General features: G+C 36.4%; 1 protein-coding gene across 5 annotated transcripts in view; it reads right to left on the bottom strand.

Annotated features, from left to right (window-relative positions):
* PSIP1 (PC4 and SFRS1 interacting protein 1) overlaps nucleotides 1-19214 on the bottom strand; it is a 43275-nt gene that overhangs the window by 11494 nt on the left and 12567 nt on the right. For all 5 annotated transcript variants that reach the window (XM_041761358.1, XM_041761359.1, XM_041761362.1 and 2 more), the window contains exons 4-8: nucleotides 12857-12995; nucleotides 10186-10290; nucleotides 8428-8490; nucleotides 3391-3487; nucleotides 2290-2365 (exon numbers count right to left, since the gene is read on the bottom strand). In XM_041761358.1, the coding sequence (XP_041617292.1) occupies nucleotides 2290-2365; nucleotides 3391-3487; nucleotides 8428-8490; nucleotides 10186-10290; nucleotides 12857-12995 (480 nt within the window). The remainder of the gene's footprint in view (nucleotides 1-2289; nucleotides 2366-3390; nucleotides 3488-8427; nucleotides 8491-10185; nucleotides 10291-12856; nucleotides 12996-19214) is intronic.

Raw genomic sequence — 19214 nt, 5'->3', positions numbered from 1 at the left:
TCTCTGCCTCTCTCTCTCTCTGTCTCTCTCATGAATAACTAAATAAATAAACTCTTTAAAAAAAAAAAAAAAAGAGGTATGAGCTACCAGCCTTTCCTGAGTAATTCAAATTGGACTACATTGGTCCTTCAGATGAACAGTTTCTAGGGAAGAGACCAAGGGTTTCTCATGAAAACCTATAAACTCAAAGTGAATGTAAATTAAATATATAATAAGTATGTCTGAGGGGGGCGATGGGGAAAAAATAAATTTAAAAAAGCCAAGTCTGAGGAAAGTCCTATGGTCTTGAAAGGCCAACTGGGCATGAAGCTGACTAAAATAACACACTATAAGGTATTATTATTACTGAAAGTAACATAGCCTCCATCAGGAGAAATTAATGGAGATCTAAAAAGGAAGCTTGGGTCCCCAACATCCTATAGCCTGAAAGTAGACACAATACTACCCAGTTGATGAGGGTAGTATTTTCCAATGACCTTTTCAGATGCAATAAGGATGATACTGAAAAGTAGAGAACTGTCGCAGGATTAGCTAAAAGCCATAGAGAGAAATGGTCTACCTTGACAGTCTCAGGAAAACTGGGGCCTAATCAAGGGAACCTTCCTTACACCTAAAATTGAGAGATCTCACAGTATTTTCCCAGAATTTTATATTTCTTAGGGATCAATGACTGCTGTAGGCCTCTTTTAAGCTCCTCCTTTCCAAATAAGAGCATAAGAGTTTGTATGGCTCCCTATCCCAGATCTAGGTATGTGATCAAGAGGAGAACGGAGCAAATAACTTGTGTTTTCGGTTCCTAAATCTTCAGATCAAGGCCTTCTATCAATCATGAAATCCTAGACTTTATGTCTGATGCCATGATTAGATTAGGCAGGGAATGAGTGGGATTTGGTATGTTTAGAAAACAAACTCACCTGCGTGTACCTAATTTCTTAATTTCATTACAGTAGTTAAAACCATGTTGTAATTTTGTGCCACTATTTTTTTTTATTAAAGATTTTATTTATTTACTCATGAGAGAGAGAGAGAGGGCAGAGAGACACAGGCAGAGGGAGGAGCAAGCTCCCTGCAGTGAGCCCAATGCGGGACTCGATCCTGGGACTGCAGGATCATGCCCTGAGCCAAAGGCAGAGCCACCAGACGTCCCTGTGCCAGTATTTTTGAGAATACTTTAAAAGCTAGCTTGTCAGTACAATAAAACTCTTCAAACATATTTAATTGAAAAGTACCAATGCTTCAGTGTTCTATAACTAAAATTTCCTATGTTTTGCTCCAAACACTGAAAATAAATCCCCTCTTAAATGACCAACTTGCTTGAGCCTTCTCTATAAAAATCTTTACACACAATAGCTAAAAAGGGTTTTTTTACCCTTTGTCTAAATGTATCTTTCCTTTCTGGTGAAGTTTCCACCCAGAAAAGCCATATAAACAATATCCATCTGTGGAAAACAAAGGTGGCAAGAAAAAAACAAACATTACTTTGTTGATTAAGTAGTTACCATAAAATACTCTAAAATTTTAAATTCACATTACAAAAACTGTCTAAATAATCTCTATACTGAATATGGGGCTTGAACTTACAACCCAAAGATCAAGAGTCATATGCTCTACAAACGGAGCCAGCCAGGCTCCCATTAAAAGTATTGTTTTTAAAGATTTATTTATTTGAAAGAGCACGCCTACAGAGGGCGGGATGGTCTCAAGCCAACTCCTTGTTCAGAACAGAGCCAGGCAGGAAGCTCATTCTTACAACCACAAGATCACTACCTAACCAGTGGAAACTAAGAGTCAGACCCTTAACTGACTACAACACCCTGGTGCCCCTACCCCCCCTACACTTAGTAGTCCTAAATTACTCTGAAGGAGCTAGTCAAGTTTCCTTAAACACACTATCTTGCCGAATTTCCCTATTACAGATTTTACCTTGTATTATCTAAGTACGTTTATATCCTGATATACCAAGAGAATGTCTTAATGAAATGATTTTTGTAAAGCAGGCACCAGGCCCAGCGTGGAGCCCAATGCAGGGCTTGAACTCAGGACCCTGAGATCAAGATCTGAGTTGGAAACTTAACCGACTGAACCATGCAGCAGATGCTCTTGATTCCCCATTAGTTTTTACTTTTTATACAACAAAAAACTTTTCAATAGTTTTCTCCCATAATTTTTAGAAACACAGAATAGTAACAGCAAATATCCTATAAAATAAAACTGGTATAAATACAGAGAGATTTATACTTATATGCCTCATTCAGTGTATAACTAATTATACATTAAAAATAAACTCACATGTCAGTCTCTGAAGGACAGGGCTGTTTTACCATTTTGGGTCTGCCTCTTGGTTTTGGGATCTTGACTTCTGTAGCTAACATTTACAGGGAAAAACAAAATCAGTAACTACCATCTTTCAAGATGCAATTCTCACATATAAAGATTACAAATGATATATACTAAGAATATTAGTGATTTATTAAAGATATTTTCATCTTAAGTTTTAAATATCCTATCCCTCAATGATTCAAATGAGCAACAACAGAGTATTTAAAAGGGGGTAGATGAACAGTCATCTTCATTCCCTCCTTAGTATAGCTAAGAGGGCTTAGAAGAACATTCTTCATGGTTTCAACTGTACAATAGATAGTACTACTTATATTCAATTTTCATATACATATTATAATAAGCGTATATTGTACATGAATCTTTGAAAATCTGCATCAGACTTCACCGAATTTCCTAACACCATTAATCTGATCCATTAGCAAATTCCAAAAATAATGATAGAAACAAATCTCGGGATTTTTCTTTTCTGGGTATTACTGATCTTCCCCCATTTTCAAAGAATTCAATTATAGTTAGAAAAAGAACTGGTCCTATTTTGGTTAATTTTCTTTGTTTAAATTTGTATTAGAAGTATAACCTTCCAAAATATTTCCAATTTCCTGAATTAGGACAATACTTTCAACAGGCAATGCTGAAGACAGCTGCATACTGTAAAGGTCCTGAGACAAAGAATGCATTAATTTCCATTTGGAAAATTTATGCTTTCTACAGTAAGAGGTAAAATAAACCCATCATTCATGGAATATAACCTCACCACAGCCTCATGTGCCGCTATTAGGGGAAAATGTAAGAGAGATAAAACAGAAAATGAAAAAAAAGTCCCAAGCAATTATTTTAAATCTAAAATACTTGATCACACAAAGCAGAAACCATCATGTTTATCTCCTCTGAAGTTTATACATACATATATATATATATATAAATCTATATATATATATATATATAAATCTATATATATAGGCTGCCTACCCACCTATTCCAAAGTATCTGAGGCACAACACTGTAATAAGAGTACTAACAAGCCAGAGATTTAAACATTAATAGTCCTACCTGCAGGTCGTCCTCTTTTAGGACTCACTTTTAGATTCACAGATGCTGTTGCTGTTGTCACTACTCCTGCCTCCTCAGTTTCTACTTGTTTTTCTGCCTGAATTACAAAGACTTAATTTACTTAACAAGTAAATAGTAGGCATTCCAAGTTTAATTCAACAGCAAAGATATGCCACCTTAAAGAATTTACAAATAAGCATAACTTGTACATGATTTTTCAACAGTGAACTCATCAGTGACATCCCCAAACACCGCTTATAACTCTAGTGAATATTATTTTTTAAACAATTTACTTCTTTGAGAGAAGAGTGGGAAGGCAGGGGAAAGGGTAGAAGGGAAAAAGAGGAGACAATTCTCAAGCAGATGCCCCACCGAGCGTGCAGTCACAGGTAGGGCTTGATCTCATGCCCCTGAGATCATGACCTGAGCTTAAATCAAGAGCGGCCACTTAACCAACCGTGCCACTCAGGGGCAAACAATTCTAACAAACTAAAAACATCACTTCTTAGAGATCCTCAGCCTAAAAAAAATCGTTTGTAAAAATAGAGCTAACATTCTTGATGCAAAATGGTGACTTAAGTATAATCACACTTAGGGCAGCCCAAGTGGCTCAGCGGTTTAGCGCCGCCTTCAGCCCAGGGCGTGATCCTGGAGACCCAGGATTGAGTCCCACATCGGGCTCCCTGCATGGAGCCTGCTTCTCCCTCTGTCTCTGTCTCTGCCTCTGCCTCTCTCTCTCTCCTTGTGTCTCTCATGAATAAGTAAATAAAATCTTTTAAAAAAAAGTATAATCACACGTAATCCACACATTACTTATAAATGTACTTTCATCAAGTATCTCAAAATGCAAAGAATACTTTACGTTGTGTACTTATAAGAGAGAACCTAAGTTAATATTCAAAGGCAAGAAATTGTTGCTAATATTTCTTGTTCTTTTATTAATGTTTTATTTTTGAACTGACATCTGCTGTTCTTCTCTCGTTATTATTTTCCATAAAGAGCGATTTACTACAGAGGAGTAATAAATTCCAATGACCCTTTGCAAACTAAAATGACCCCCAAAGAGACAAGAGCCCCAAATCAGAGTCATTTTAATTGATTAAAGCAGAACAAAGGTTAAAACCACCAATTAAGAAAGGAAATGTAAACAACTGATCATAATTGAAATGGAAGGAAAGAGTGTAGAAAGAGGATGGGAGGACCACTATGAGCTGCTGCCCTATAACCAATTATTTCAACTCAGCATTAACTAGATCAACAAAAATAAACGAATAAAAGCATATAAAAACATGCACAATCTATTATTGATAAAAAAAAAACTTTAAAATCTTTTTTTAAAAACGTTTTATTTATTTGATAAAGAGAGCATGAGTAGGGGGCAGGAGAAGAGGGAGACTCCCTGATGAGCAGGAGCCTGATAGGGGGGCTCAATCCCAGGACCTTGAGATCATAACATAAGCCAAAGGCAGACACTTAACCAACTGAGCCACCCAGGGTCCCCAAAAACTTAATAATGCTCAGTACTGGTAAGGAAATAAAGAATCTTACTATTGATTACCAATGATCAATTAAGTGGCAACACCTTCCTGAAAGGTTCTTTACAAATATGAGCACTTTAAAATACGCAAATTTTCTGGGGGGTGGTGTTATTTATTTGTGAGAGACCCACACACAGAGAGAGGCAGAGACATAGGCAGAGGGAGAAGCAGACTCCATGCAGGGAGCCCAATGTGGGACTCAATCCCAGGACTCCAGGATCACGCCCTGAGCCAAAGGCAGATGGCTCAACCACTGAGCCACCCAGGCGTCCCAAAACTATGCAAATTTTTGATTTACCAATCCCACTTCTAAGAATGTATCCATTTTTTTATTTTAAACATGTTTGCTTTTATAGTTGGAAAATAATGCATATTCAAAGTATTTTTAAAAGTCAATAAACTCAACTAAGTTCACCTATGAATTGTTCTCAAGGAACATTAACAAAAATTGCTCCATTAAACATCAGCTAAGGTTCTATCTCTAAAATTTTAAACTTACAAACCACCTCTACACTCCTGCCCCAATCTTGATTCAATAGCTCCTCTGGTGGGAAGCCAGGCATCTGTGTTTTCAACAAGCTCCCCAGGTATCAAAATTGAGAAGCCAAGACTGACAGCTCTTCTCATACAGAGGTGTTAAGAGGGCAAAGTTCTCTAAAATTCAGTTCAAACTGATGAGTTCTTCAATGCAAAAAAAAAAAAAAAAACCAACAACAACAAAAAACCCCACAGTTCTTCATTTACACTTGCAATTTTTGGAAGTAAATCAAAACATTACGCAAGATAAAGGCAGAATGGATCTTTTGGAGGAGACAGCAAGAAGAGTATCAATAATTAGTATCATAAATAAAAACTTAACACTAATACTGAATCAAAAAAACCAGCCCTACCATGGATATGTATTCTCCACTGTTAGAAAAATCAGGCAAGTCAAAAACATTCCTCATGAAAATAAAGTATTTCATCCACAGAAAAGATAATTATTTCAAATATTCATACACTTAAATCTTAAACACAAATAGACTGCAAATTAATTTCTTCTATATTTTATTTGATCTAAGACCTCTAACCCTTTGACACTTTTACTCCCCATTTATTACCCTCTTTCTTATACTCCTCTACTCTCCCTTCATGATCTTACCTAAAAGCACCCCACCACCAACCTCATAGAACTACATTATTCATATGCAAGCCCTCCAGTTTTCTTGTTTTGCTGCACCTGTCCCACAAATCTCTGTAAAACTCTACCTTTTCTGTTCTATTATTCCCTGGGGGGGGGGGGGGGGGGGATGATACACTTATTCATTTTATGCAATCTCAGTTGAGATTTCAAAGCCATCCATTAATACCTTTATCCTGTTGTGTGTGCCCTCTTCTTTCCTCACCAGCATTTCAATCCTTTCTTCTTGCCTTATATCATACATGCAGTCCTCCTCTGAATGGGATACTAGAGACTGAGGCTACATACATATCCCTTAATTCCCAATTCTCCCCAGAATTTTTAAATAACCTCCTCCATCCTTCTCTTTAATGTTAAAAAGGATGAAATGTCCATCTCCTTCTTCCTGTTAAGTCTCGTCCTTCAAATGTGCCCCCCTCCCTTCTCTCATCCTGCATCTCCTTACTACAATTATTCATATTTTCCACATCTTCAATCTTTCCCAGTTTTGCAAGGAAACTGTTAAAGCCTTCATATTTTTTTCACTTGAAACCTTTCCTTTAACCATGCAAATCCCTGTTGCTGCATTCTCTCTCCTTCCCTTCAAAGATTTCAAACATAATGTAACTTTAATATTGAACATTTTATTCTGCAACCCCCTTCATTTGCCCTTACCATTTGACTTTAAAGTATCCTGGGGGAGCCCCACTATCAAATATCTTCCAGGATCCTCTCTGTATCAGGACATTATTGACCATTTTCAAAAAATTCTTTCCTCCCTTGTTTAGCTTGACATCTTCTCTTTTCACCTGATAGTTCATTCTCAGCCTTCACTCTACAAAGCAACCGCTCATCTCCATTATGTTCTCTCAGGATTCTGGTTTCTGCATTCTTGACCACCTCACCTCTTTGTCCTATCTTTATAGTAGTGACTATGTCTTTTCACTTTTACCTTTTCCCCTTTTGATGTCAAAACTATGTATCTGCAGTCTAATTCCCCCAGATGTTTCACTTCCTCTTCCCCACCATGCCTCTGCTCCCAAACCAAGGCAACCTTGGGAGTCACCCTAGATTCCTCCGTCCCTTCACACACCTACTTCCAATCAACCATCAACGTTAACCCCTGCAGTTCTCTTAAATCCTATCTCTGAGTCTACAACACTAAAAAACCTGCCAGAAGGTCCCTTCCTCTCAATCATGCTAACTCCTTAGAAAAGCCTTTCATGACTTAGTCACCAAGTCACTACCCTCTTTTAACTCTTATTTTATGTATTGTCTGTCTCAACAAAAATACATGTTCAACGAAAAGAGACCTTATCTTCTATTACTGACTACTCGATGCTCTGCTTGCACCAGTGACATTAGTACTAAAATTCTGAATTAACCTGTGAACTTGTCTCACTACTTGTCTCACTAATCCAGTCTCCATCATTCACATTGCTTTAAAAGAGGATGAATGTGAAATATAAGTGATTAAATGGCTCTCATCACTTCTCTAAGTTCAAGGTTAAATTTAAGGTATTGTACCATTTTCCCTCAAACTCTATGGTCTGGTAATACTGAGATGGAATGCTTAAAATGAAATTTTCTCTACACTTCTGTATATACTATTCAGATTGCCTCACATGTTCTTCACGTCCCCTCCTTCATCTACCTGACAAGACTCTGCCATTATTAAAATCCTTTTAAAGTTATCATAGCCCCTTCCACATATCCCACAGGAAACAAAAAGCCACTATAATTATGTTTTTGTATATTACTTCCTCGTAAGATAACCGAAGCCTTAGTTTTCCTTGAATCTCTGGCGTATAATAGTCTGAGACATAAACAGATTGTCAGAAACAGGTGATGACAAAACTTCATATAGGGAAGAAGAAACATTAGTTAAAGCAAGGGTGTACCTCCTCCTAAAATGTCACATATTCTCATTTCATGCAACAATTCTGCTAATAACATTAGAATGGACAATACTGACAGAGCAATTACTGTGTACCAGGATTTATTGTGGATATTTAATATGTGGTAACTCATTTCATCCTTTCAACAACCTTATCAGTATATGTTATTATCCATTTTACAGAGAAACCCTGAGGAAGTGTTGTTAACAGGAATGAAAACTGAGGCATTTTAATTCCTTTACCATTCAACTTATCTTAAGGGTGGCTATATCACTAGAAAAGAAACACAGATAATATTCCTAAGTAAATACAAACTATCCTTTCAAAAAATTAATGACTTGGAGTAAAGGGCCAACTTTAAATTTAATAAGATTTCATTATCTCTTTCTCAATCTAAAATAAAAATTATTTTAAGATCCCTGTGGTTAAGCAGTAACATTACCTTTCTCTTTCTCCCTCTTCTGGCAGCTTTTGGAGTGGTTATGTCAATTGCTTTAGTCACATCCTGAAATTGAAAAAATATATATATATACACAAATGAAACTGAATAAATTATGTCAAGACTTAAAGCAAATTTCTTAAACTACAAATAATACCATATTTCACTAGGTAAACTTGTTTTGCAACACTGAAATTTAAAATTATAAACATTCAAAGTCAACACTATCACTATAAAATGAAAGGAACAGCCAGTATCTTTGTCTAAAAAAAAAAAAAAAAAAAAAAAACTTTCCCCTGTCAGATGAAATAGAAAATTCATGCTTGTTGGTGCACAGGGAAATCTTTTTTTTTTTTTTTTTAAGATTTTATTTATTTACTCATGATAGACACAGAGGGAGAAGCAGGCTCCATGCCGGGAGCCCAATGCGGGACTTGATCCTGGGGCTCCAGGATCACGCCCTGGGCCAAAGGCAGGCACCAAACCGCTGAGCCACCCAGGGATCCCCCGGAAATCAGTCTTTTTAAATTTATAAAACCACTTTTTTCTACAGTACAATCCTGAATTTTCGGGTTGTAAATTTTAAGCAGTGGGTGAGACTTTGGAGATCTAACAACCATTCCATGAGACCTGAAAAGACTCAGTATCCTCAACGCATAGATAATCAAATACAGAGATGGAAGTAAAGATAGATTTTAAAAAATTCAGTTCAGGGGCACCAGAGTGGCTCAGTAGTTGAGCGTCTGCCTTTGGCTCAGGTCATGATCCCAGGGTCCTGGGATCAAGTTCCTCATCAGGCTCCCCATAGGGAGCCTGCTTATCCCTCTGTCTTATGTCTCTGCCTCTCTATGTGTCTCCCATGAATGAATAAATAAATAAAATCTTTTTTTTTTTTTTTAAGATTTTATTAATTTACTCACGAGAGACACAGAGAGAGAGAGAGAAAGAGTCAGAGACACAGGCAGAGGGAGAAGCAGGCTCCATGCAGGGAGCCCGATGTGGGACTCGATCCCGGGTTTCCAGGATCACACCCTGGGCTGAAGGCGGTGCTAAACCGCTGAGCCACCCTGGCTGCCCAATAAATAAAATCTTTAAAAAAATTCAGTTCAATATCTTTTCTAGTACCTCCGATCCCACAATACTTTGCTTTAAAAAAAATTCCTGGGATGCCTGGGTGGCTCAGTGGCTGAGCGTCTGCCTTTGGCTCAGGACGTGATCCTCGGGTCCTGGGATCAAGTCCCACATCTGGCTCCCCGCAGGGAGCCTGCTTCTCCATCTGCCTGTGTCTCCGCTTCTCTCTCTGTGTGTCTCTCATGAATAAATAAATAAAATCTTAAAATAAAATAAAAATGAATAAATAAATAAATAAATAAAAAAGATTCCTAACAGTAACTCACTCTCCTATAGGTGGACCTCATATATTATAGAGCAAAGTAACTTCAAATAAAAATATCCATGCATTTTTTTGGTAAGTAATCTCTATTACCAATGTGGGGCTTGAACTTATGACCCGAAGATCAAGAGTCACATGCTCGATCTACTGAGCCAGTCAGGTGCTACAACATCCCTGCATCTTAAAAATGCAAAAATTATTTTACAATACAGCATTTAATATTCACACAAGGAAATAAGCCTTACAAATTTTCTCATTCATTTCTCAACTAGTTTAAATATTACTTTCTATTTTGCGATCAAATGACCAACCCATCTTAAAACTTCCTCCTTGCAACAAGTTTAGAATGCAAGAGAAATTAAACATACCTCATTGCTGGCTTTTTCTTCATGGTCAGTATCTTCCTTTGAAACACTTGTTTCTTTTTCTTCAACTTCAACATCAGATGATGCATTTGATTGTTTAGTTGATGCCTATAAACAATCAGGTCTATTAACTTCACAAAATAACATTTTATCCCAATTTAAAACTTTTCTACCCATGAAAAGATTCAAGAGCCTATTTACAAAAAAATTATAAGAGCATTCTCATTTCTGTTCCACATGTATGCTTTTAACATACATAATTTTTTTAAAGTTTTAAATTCTATTTTTTTATTATTATTTTAAAAGGTTTTATAAGGGGTTGTATTCCTATAATTAAAGGTATACAAATTGTAAAGGATAGAACAGTGAGACAGATAGAAATGGAAGTATAGTAACAAAGAATACCATTCTGATTTCCTGACCAATAAATATCAAACCAGCTAGAACGTAACTTGATTTACAATAGCATTCTATTTATTCACTACTGACATATTCTAAAAAGAAACTTATTTACTCCAAGACACAGAGCTTTAGCAAAGGACATATATCACAGCTTTATTTAAAGACTTTGATCTAGGGCAGCCCCAGTGGCGCAGCGGTTTAGTGCTGCCTGCAGCCCAGGGCGTGATCCTGGAGACCCTGGATCGAGTCCCACGTCAGGCTCTCTGCGTGGAGCCTGCTTCTACCTCTGCCTGTGTCTCTGCCTCTCTCTCTCTGCATCTCTATGAATAAATAAATAAAATCTTTAAAAAAAAAATACTTTGATCTAGATCTCATACTTAGTTTATTTAATATGCAGATTCCTGAGACATAAACTTAAGTGATTCTGATTTAAAAGGTACTGAGTGGGAGGCCACCAAACATCTCCCCCCCCCCCCCCCCCCATATTCGTGAATGGAAATTCAATCAGGCAGCATTCATTCCTCTGGGTTCAGGATGGTGGTGAGAAGTAATCATTACTAAATTTTAAAAGTGCCCTCAGGTGATAAGAAACTTACACAGATGAACTACTAGGGGCCCAAAAAGATGAATAACAGAGGTTAACACATTACATACTGGGAGAGGGTAAGCACAGGTCTACAAGATGATAGTACTCCAAGTCCAAACTGTGCCTCTAATGATTTCCTTCTCAAGTCTAAACTGTAAACCTATTTCCTCTTTTGTAAAAAACCCATAAAATTATAAAGTCACAACAAAAAAATATAAAAATGCCCTCAAAATTACTTATATAAATTTCTGTAAATCACCATGGTCAGTTTTTTTGTTTTATATGTTTGGGGATCACCACTTTCCCCAAATCCTAGGAATGTGCCACTGGGGACATGTTTGGGCCAGAACAGAGTACATCACACCAGCATAACCTTTTACACTTTTGTTACGGACAGAAAACTGCTAGGTTTCATGTATACAACATATTAAAAATTTCATTATATTGTGAAATAGAAAATCCCAAGCATATATGGTGAAAGCTACATGGAGTTTAGTAGGTACACAGGAACAGAGGATAGGGTGAACATGTTGGGCTAGCAGGAGGATAAAAAAGTCCTTGAGGGTGAAATCACAGGACAGATGATCAGAGTGAAGTTTTAGGAAAGATTAATTCAGTCTCTTTGGACTCCCGTTCTACAATGGAGGCAACAATGATGGGAAACCATCTAGTCTTACATTCACACAATATTTAGTGAATACTTAATCTTGCCACACATATAGCAATACTAGGCACATACGACACATACAACTTATTTTTTCATAGAGTTCATTATCTGTGACAGTTAAGTACAGAACAAATATGATATGGTATGATTAAACAAATTAAGTTTTGGGTGGTAATGAAGATATTTAGGATCATAATGCAGCCTTGGAGCCTCAATGTAAGATTTAAATTTCCAGGGAGAGTATCACCTGAAAAGTTATCAAAGTTGAGAAAAAGCATGGCACATGCAAAAACAGGAAAAAAAAAAAAAAAAAAAGCACAGACATAAAAGTAGAAAGCTGCAGAATTTCTGGTTTGCTATCACCTTTAGATTTTACTACCTCAGTCTAGGTTGGTTATTTATAAAAAAAATTTTAAGCTCTATGCCCAATGTGGGGCTTGAACTCACAACCCTAAGATCAAAAGTCACATGCTCAACAGACTACCAGTCAGGCACTCCTACCTCAGTCTAATTTAAATGAACAAAACCTCTGGACAAATGAAAACCATACAACTGGAAGATTCATTTAAAGCTGCTCTTCTAAACACCAAGAACATTTAAGTATAATTTGCATTGTGCTGTACTTCTGTAACAGATTTATCCCATGTGAGATTTATATTCTAATACAATTTTATGGATTTAAAAATTAAAATGTTTAAGAAAAAAGTACATTCTTCAAATTATAAAACCTGAATTTAAGAAAACAGTACATATGGCTTCAAAGTCAATGATCCATTAAACTACCAATCAGGACTTAAATAATTGAGTATTTTTCTCAGTTTTCTGAGATCTGTTTAACCATGTAGGTAATGTTTTCATCATTTTATCTAGATATGAAAAATCAAGGTTCAACCTCACAAGCACAATTTAATCTGAAATCCACAAGGCTCTTAATATTTATTTTCCTATGGCTATAATAGTGGTTATCGCCCACCACTGAATAAATAATACTAAACTAAATTTTATGTAATACAACGCACCTGTTGACTTGAAAATTTCACTTTCGGATTATTATCAATCTCCCATAAACCTTCATTAAAGCCTTTTCGTTTATTTGGTTTGCCGTACTTTTCCTTGTTTTCTGAGTAAGGAAATATATCCTTTGGGCCTAAAAAAGCACTAAAAAAGGAGAAGGAGAAAAATGTAAGTGCAAAGCAATCTCAAATATATGTCATTAAATAGCACTACCCTATGATCCAATTATAAACAATTCTTAACCCAAAATTCATTTAAAAAGTCTCACATAAAGGGTAGACACAAATAACTCATTAGACCTAAGTTCAGACACTTTTTTTTTTTTCAGACACTTTTATTAAATTCAATCACAAGTTCCTAAAATCCATTCCTGTATTAAAAAAACACTCAAGTTGCACAATGTGAATGTACTTAATGCCACTGCACTGTACACTTGAAAATGGTTGAAATGGTAAATTTTATGTATATAATAAAAAATACCCCAGAACTGATAAAACTACATTTATCCATTAAAAATGCACTCCAAATATGATTTTACTTAAAAGTAATTTAGTAATTTAGTACAATACACAACTCATAAAACTATCGATAAGGTATAATACTATATGTACATATACACAGGCTTTTGTAATAGAATGTGTTAAGGATTTTACCATATTCAATGAAGGAATGAGAGGTTATAACTGGTTCGTTTGTTCAATCATATATTCATTAAAGTCAGTCTTGTATTTGTGGTAGATATGCTCTATAAAGTCACCATAAACACTGAACAAACTACTGCCCCAAGGAAAATACAGGGCAGGGTTCCTTTGAGCTTCTGGTCACATTTCGTCAACCAATCAATACATAATCTTGTTTTTTTCTGTGTGTTTCTGTTTTAAAGATACTTTAATTAATATGTTAGTGACCCATTAATATTAAACTCACAGTCAGCAACTTATTTAAGACATACTTTCTCCATATAGCACAAAACTGCCTTCTTGTACTTAGGAATGCTAAAAAGCACTTCAGCACCATATTTGAGAGCTATTACAAACTGCAAAATGACCAAGAAAGAAAAGCACAAAAATACAAAAACTATAGCACTACATTAAGACTGCAAAAAAGGACAGCTGTTTACAGTATGAGAGCAAAAATAAGGCGGCAAAGTATTGCCCTGGTCAGCTTCAGCTAAGAATGTGTGCATCAAATTACTCCAAAGTTTTACCATTTTGCTTGCCCATGAAGGCACCATGAGTACTGATCGGGGTGTTACCAATATATTTTTAGTGAGCAGACAAATGCACAAAAATGAAATCTGTCAATGATGAAACTGTGTGTAATTGGAGATATTCTCCAGGACGGACCCCTTATGTCAGTCTGTCCTGTAGATGTCTGTTAATTCTATAATGGAAGATGCACTGTATCTATGAGTTTTTTGGTTATGCTGCTTGATATACATGTATTCACCAAAAGAAAAAAAGAAAGCAGATTACTATTCATATCCTCTAAAATGTGCTATAACTTAAGATTATAAAATTATTATATATATATAACAAATTCCTTATCTGGTGAAATTCTTTTAAGAATTTAGGACCTAATGACTACAGTTAACAGTCCGGTTAGAGTATTTTAAAAGGCTTTAGGATAAAATTTTAATTAAAAAAGACAGTTCTATTTAAATATAACCAGCACATAAAAAAATTAGCCTTATAATTTAAATTCTGTAATTTAGAATTCTCCCTGTATATAGGTATTTTTAACAGCACATCGATTAAAGAACATTTGAATCATTATCTCATTTGATTCAGAAATTCAGCCTTTTATTAGGAATCATTCATTCCTACCCATGATCTCAAATTAGAAAAATTAACGCAGGGGCAGCCCCAGGGGCGCAGCGGTTTAGCGCTGCCTGCAGGCCGGAGCCTGATCCTGGAGACCCGGGATCGAGTCCCACATCAGGCTCCCTGCATGGAGCCTGCTTCTCCCTCTGCCTGTGTCTCTGCCTCTCTCTCTCTCTCTCTCTCTCTCTCTGTGTGTGTCTCTATGAATAAATATTTTTTTTAAAAAAAGAAAAAAATAATGCATTTAGTTAAAAAAGTAAAGCAATTATTCCTACATAATGTTTCAAATTCCAACTAGATAACTTGAGTTAAATATCGATCAAAAACAAATATACTTCTAGTTAGAACAAAGCAATTTAACACAAATTCTCTCTCCTAAAACCTCACAAAAACAACTCATAAGGCCAAAGACAAAAAGAAACACAATACCATCAGAAACTTAGAAACTGGAAAGAAAACAAAAGGTTGGAGATACTAAGCAGCAATGTACACAGCACCATCCCTTACAGTTCAAAATGCCCAAAGGGCTCAAAATTGGTAGAATCAGGAACTTCCCAAAGGGGAAGGGACCTTAAGTATTTAATAAAACTATAGAAAAATGTTTTAAAACTTCAAACAGAACATTTTAGACAGGACTCTAAGAAGTTATTTAAAAGAGAAGACTGGGGGCCCTTGGGTGGCTCAGTTGGTTAAGTGCCTGCCTTCGGCTTAGATCATGATCTCAGGGTCCTGGGACTGAGCCCTGCATCAGGCTCCCTGTTCAGCAGGATTGGGGGAGGGTCTGCTTCTCTCTCTGCCTGCTACTCCCCCTGCTTGTTCTCTGTCAAATAATAGATAAAATCTAAAAAAAAGAAAGAAAAAAAAAGTGAAGACTAAATCTACCACGATGTTATTTAGTGTACAAAGGTTTGACAGTTAAATTTACATGGATTATTTTTCTTTTCTCAAAACAGCCAGTTCTTATGACAGCATGAGACTATAAAAATGACCATGCAAAGGGGCACCTAGGTGACCCAGTCAGTTAGATATCTGACTCCTGGTTTTGGCTCAAGTCATGACTTCAGGGTCCTGTGAGCTCCATGTCAAGGCTCCACACTCAGCAGGGAGTCTGCTTGAAGGTTCTCTTCCACTGTCCCTCCCCCCACCCACTTGCCTAAAAAAATAAATCTTAAAAAAAGACAAAGCAAGGCAGTCTTAATTAACAATAGGAAAAACTGCGCAGCCCGGGTGGCACAGCGGTTTAGTGCCAACTTCAGTCCAGGGCCTGATCCCGGAGACCCGGGATCGAGTCCCACATCGGGCTCCCTGTATGGAGCCTGCTTCTCCCTCTGCCTGTGTCTCTGCCTCTCTCTCTGTCTCTCTCTCATGAATAAATTAAAAAGTTTTTTTAAAAAAATGGGAAAAACTATGATCGTTCCATAACTTAAAGTTGTCAAAACATTAAACTCTATTACTGACAATGAAAACATATTTAATAGTAAAACTAATACTTATTTAGTACACAGTAATTTAAAACATTATAAACATTCATATTCTTGAACATTATAAAATTCAAGAATAGTTTGAACAGTGCTTACCTCCTTCTGATCATGTAACTTATGTATGGAGTGAACATATTTCTTATGCCTTGGCGAACTGTCATACTCCTTTCTAAGTCTGATCAGCTTCCAACATTTTATCCTTTGCACGTTCAATGTTGTGAAATATCTTTAATGTTTTTTGTTGGCATCACTTCCTCTGAGACATCTTCATCCTTTTTATTATAACCACTTTCCTCATTTATGTTGATAAGCTTGCCTTCACTAAGCTCCTCTGGCTGCATATGCAGTCATGTGGCATGTCTACACTTGAAGGTTAGCTATTTATTTTACAACTCCATTTACATTCAGTTCAAATTTCACTTCTAGTGTTATTAATTTTTCTTTGCTGCACTTTCATCTTTGTTGGCCAATCCCCATATTGTTTTTTAAGTGTAACCTGAGTGGGTATGTCACGGAGAGATAAAAAGGCAACACCACCACTGTACACTGTCATCTATGCATGAATTGAAAAACAGATACAGGGACACCTGGGGGGCTCAGCAGTTGGGCATCTGCCTTCCACTCAAGACATGATCCTGGAGTCCCAGGATCAAGTCCCACATCAGGCTCCCTGAATGGAGCCTGCTTCTCCTTCTGCCTATGTCTCTGCCTCTCTCTGTGTGTCTCTCATGAATACATAAATAAAATCTTAAAAAAAAAAAAAAAAAAAGAACACTGACCAGTCACCAAAAGCCTTTGAAAAAAGGGACAAGCTATCCATCTGTTATTTCTATTTTGGCTCGTGGACTGAAGAGCTATACCAGCAAATTTTGTGGCTTATGCAACTACAGTTAATGTTCAGGGTATATGAAATTTGAACCATGTTGTTGGGGAACTGGTGTTACTTAATTAAACCATGGTATCCAAAATTCATGCATACTGGGCCTGTATCCTTCTCTCCTCTTCATGCTTTGACTTTAAAATCCTATTTTTATTAGGTAATAATACTCCCATCCTTGCTTTTGTGACTATATTATATAGTTACTTGGTCTTTTCTTGTTTGAGCTTTGTCTCACAAAGAATAACTAGATTATTAATCCAATCTGAAAGTCTTAGAATTCTATTTCATATAATGTAATCGTTTACATTTGGTCTTATTCATACCACCTTGTTTTACATATATCTTTTGACTATACTTAGGTAACTGTTAGTCTTTCTTTAGCCAAACAGGTTTTTAAAAAATTCTCCCTCCGATCCTTCTTTAGATTCAAATTTCAAGCTCTACTTTCTTTTACTATGTCATTATGTTCACAGTATAGCTGACCCTTGAACAAAATGGGTTTGAACCACTTATGAAAGTGATTTATTTTTTTAACCACATTGTAAATGTATTTCTTAAATTTTATTTTCTCTAGTTTATTGTAAGAATACAGCACAAGATACACATAACATACAAAATATGTACTAATTAACTGTACATAAATAATTGTGCATTAATTGTACAAGCCTTTAACCCCCATGTAGTTCAGGGGGTCAACTATGTAAGTCATTCTTAAATTTGCATCTTTATCAATATACCAAAATTTAAATACGCCTTTCCAAGGGAGAAAACCTTTATAAATCTAAATAGTTCACATTATGTACAGAAGGTTAAAAAATATTCAGACATGAAAAGATAGTATCATTAGTCATCAGCAAAATGCAAATCAAAACCACAAGATACTAACCACTAGGATAGCTATAATAAGAAATAATCACACGTCTTAGCAAAGATACTGACAAATTAAAATTCTCATATATTGCTGGTAGAAATGTTAAAATGATGTATGGCAGATTTAACAGTCTAGCAATTCCTGAAAGGATTAAACATTAAGTTATCACTTGACCCAGGAATTCCACTCCTACAGAAGTAAAAACATGTCCATGCAAAAACTGGTACACACAAAACTTGGTATTATCCATAACAGCCAAAAGTAAAACAACCCAAATGTCTATACATTGATGAATGGATAAATAAAATATGGTAGATTAATACAATGGAATATTTGGCAATAAAAGTAATGAATTATAACATGATACAATTCAGATTAATCTTGAAAACATGCCAAATGAAAAAAGCCAGTCATTAAAGACCACATGTTATACAGTTCCATTCACAGGAAATGCTCAGAACAAGCAAATCGGTTAGTGACCGCCTATGGTAAAAGAGACAGAATTGGGGAGAAAAGGCAAGTATCTGCAAATGGGTACAGGGTTACTTTCTGGCACAATGAAAAGATTTTACAATTGTGCTAATGGCTGCACTGCTCTGGTTATATGAAGATGTACTATATTGTACTTTATTTTTTTTTTTTTTTTAAGATTTTTTATTTGAGGGCAACGCGCCACCTTCAGCCCAGGGTGTGAGCCTGGAGACCTGGGATCCAGTCCCACATGGGGCTCCTGCGTGGAGCCTGCTTCTTCCTCTGCCTGTGTCTCTGTGTCTCTCATGAATAAATAAATAAAATATTTTAAAAATAAAGATTATTTGAGAGAGAGCACGTGCACAAGCACAAGCCCCAGGGGAGTGGCAGTGGGACAGGGAGAAGTAGGCTCTCCCCACTGAGCAGGGAGCCAATGCGGGGCTCTCAATCCCAGGACCCTGGGATCATGACCTGAGCCAAAGGCAGGCTCTTAACTGACTGAGCCACCTGAAGCCCCTGAATTTTACACTTAAGTGAATTGTTTGAGATATGCATTATATGTTAATAAAGCTGTTGAAAATATTCTTCAGTGAATACCACATCCTACCAAACAAAAATGATCCACCATTTTACCAACTATAAACAGCTATTATTTCAGCCTTTTTAGTTATATATATATATACGTACTAATTTGTAATTTAGATGTACATGCTACATAGCCATCCATACTTTTTCAAATTAAAATGAACATCTCTTGGGATCCCTGGGTGGCGCAGCGGTTTAGCACCTGCCTTTGGCCCAGGGCGCGATCCTGGAGACCCGGGATCGAGTCCCGCA

Source organism: Vulpes lagopus, chromosome 7 (assembly GCF_018345385.1).
Source record: "Vulpes lagopus strain Blue_001 chromosome 7, ASM1834538v1, whole genome shotgun sequence".
Taxonomy (NCBI): domain Eukaryota; kingdom Metazoa; phylum Chordata; class Mammalia; order Carnivora; family Canidae; genus Vulpes; species Vulpes lagopus.
This window is presented reverse-complemented; position numbering and strand designations above follow the sequence as displayed.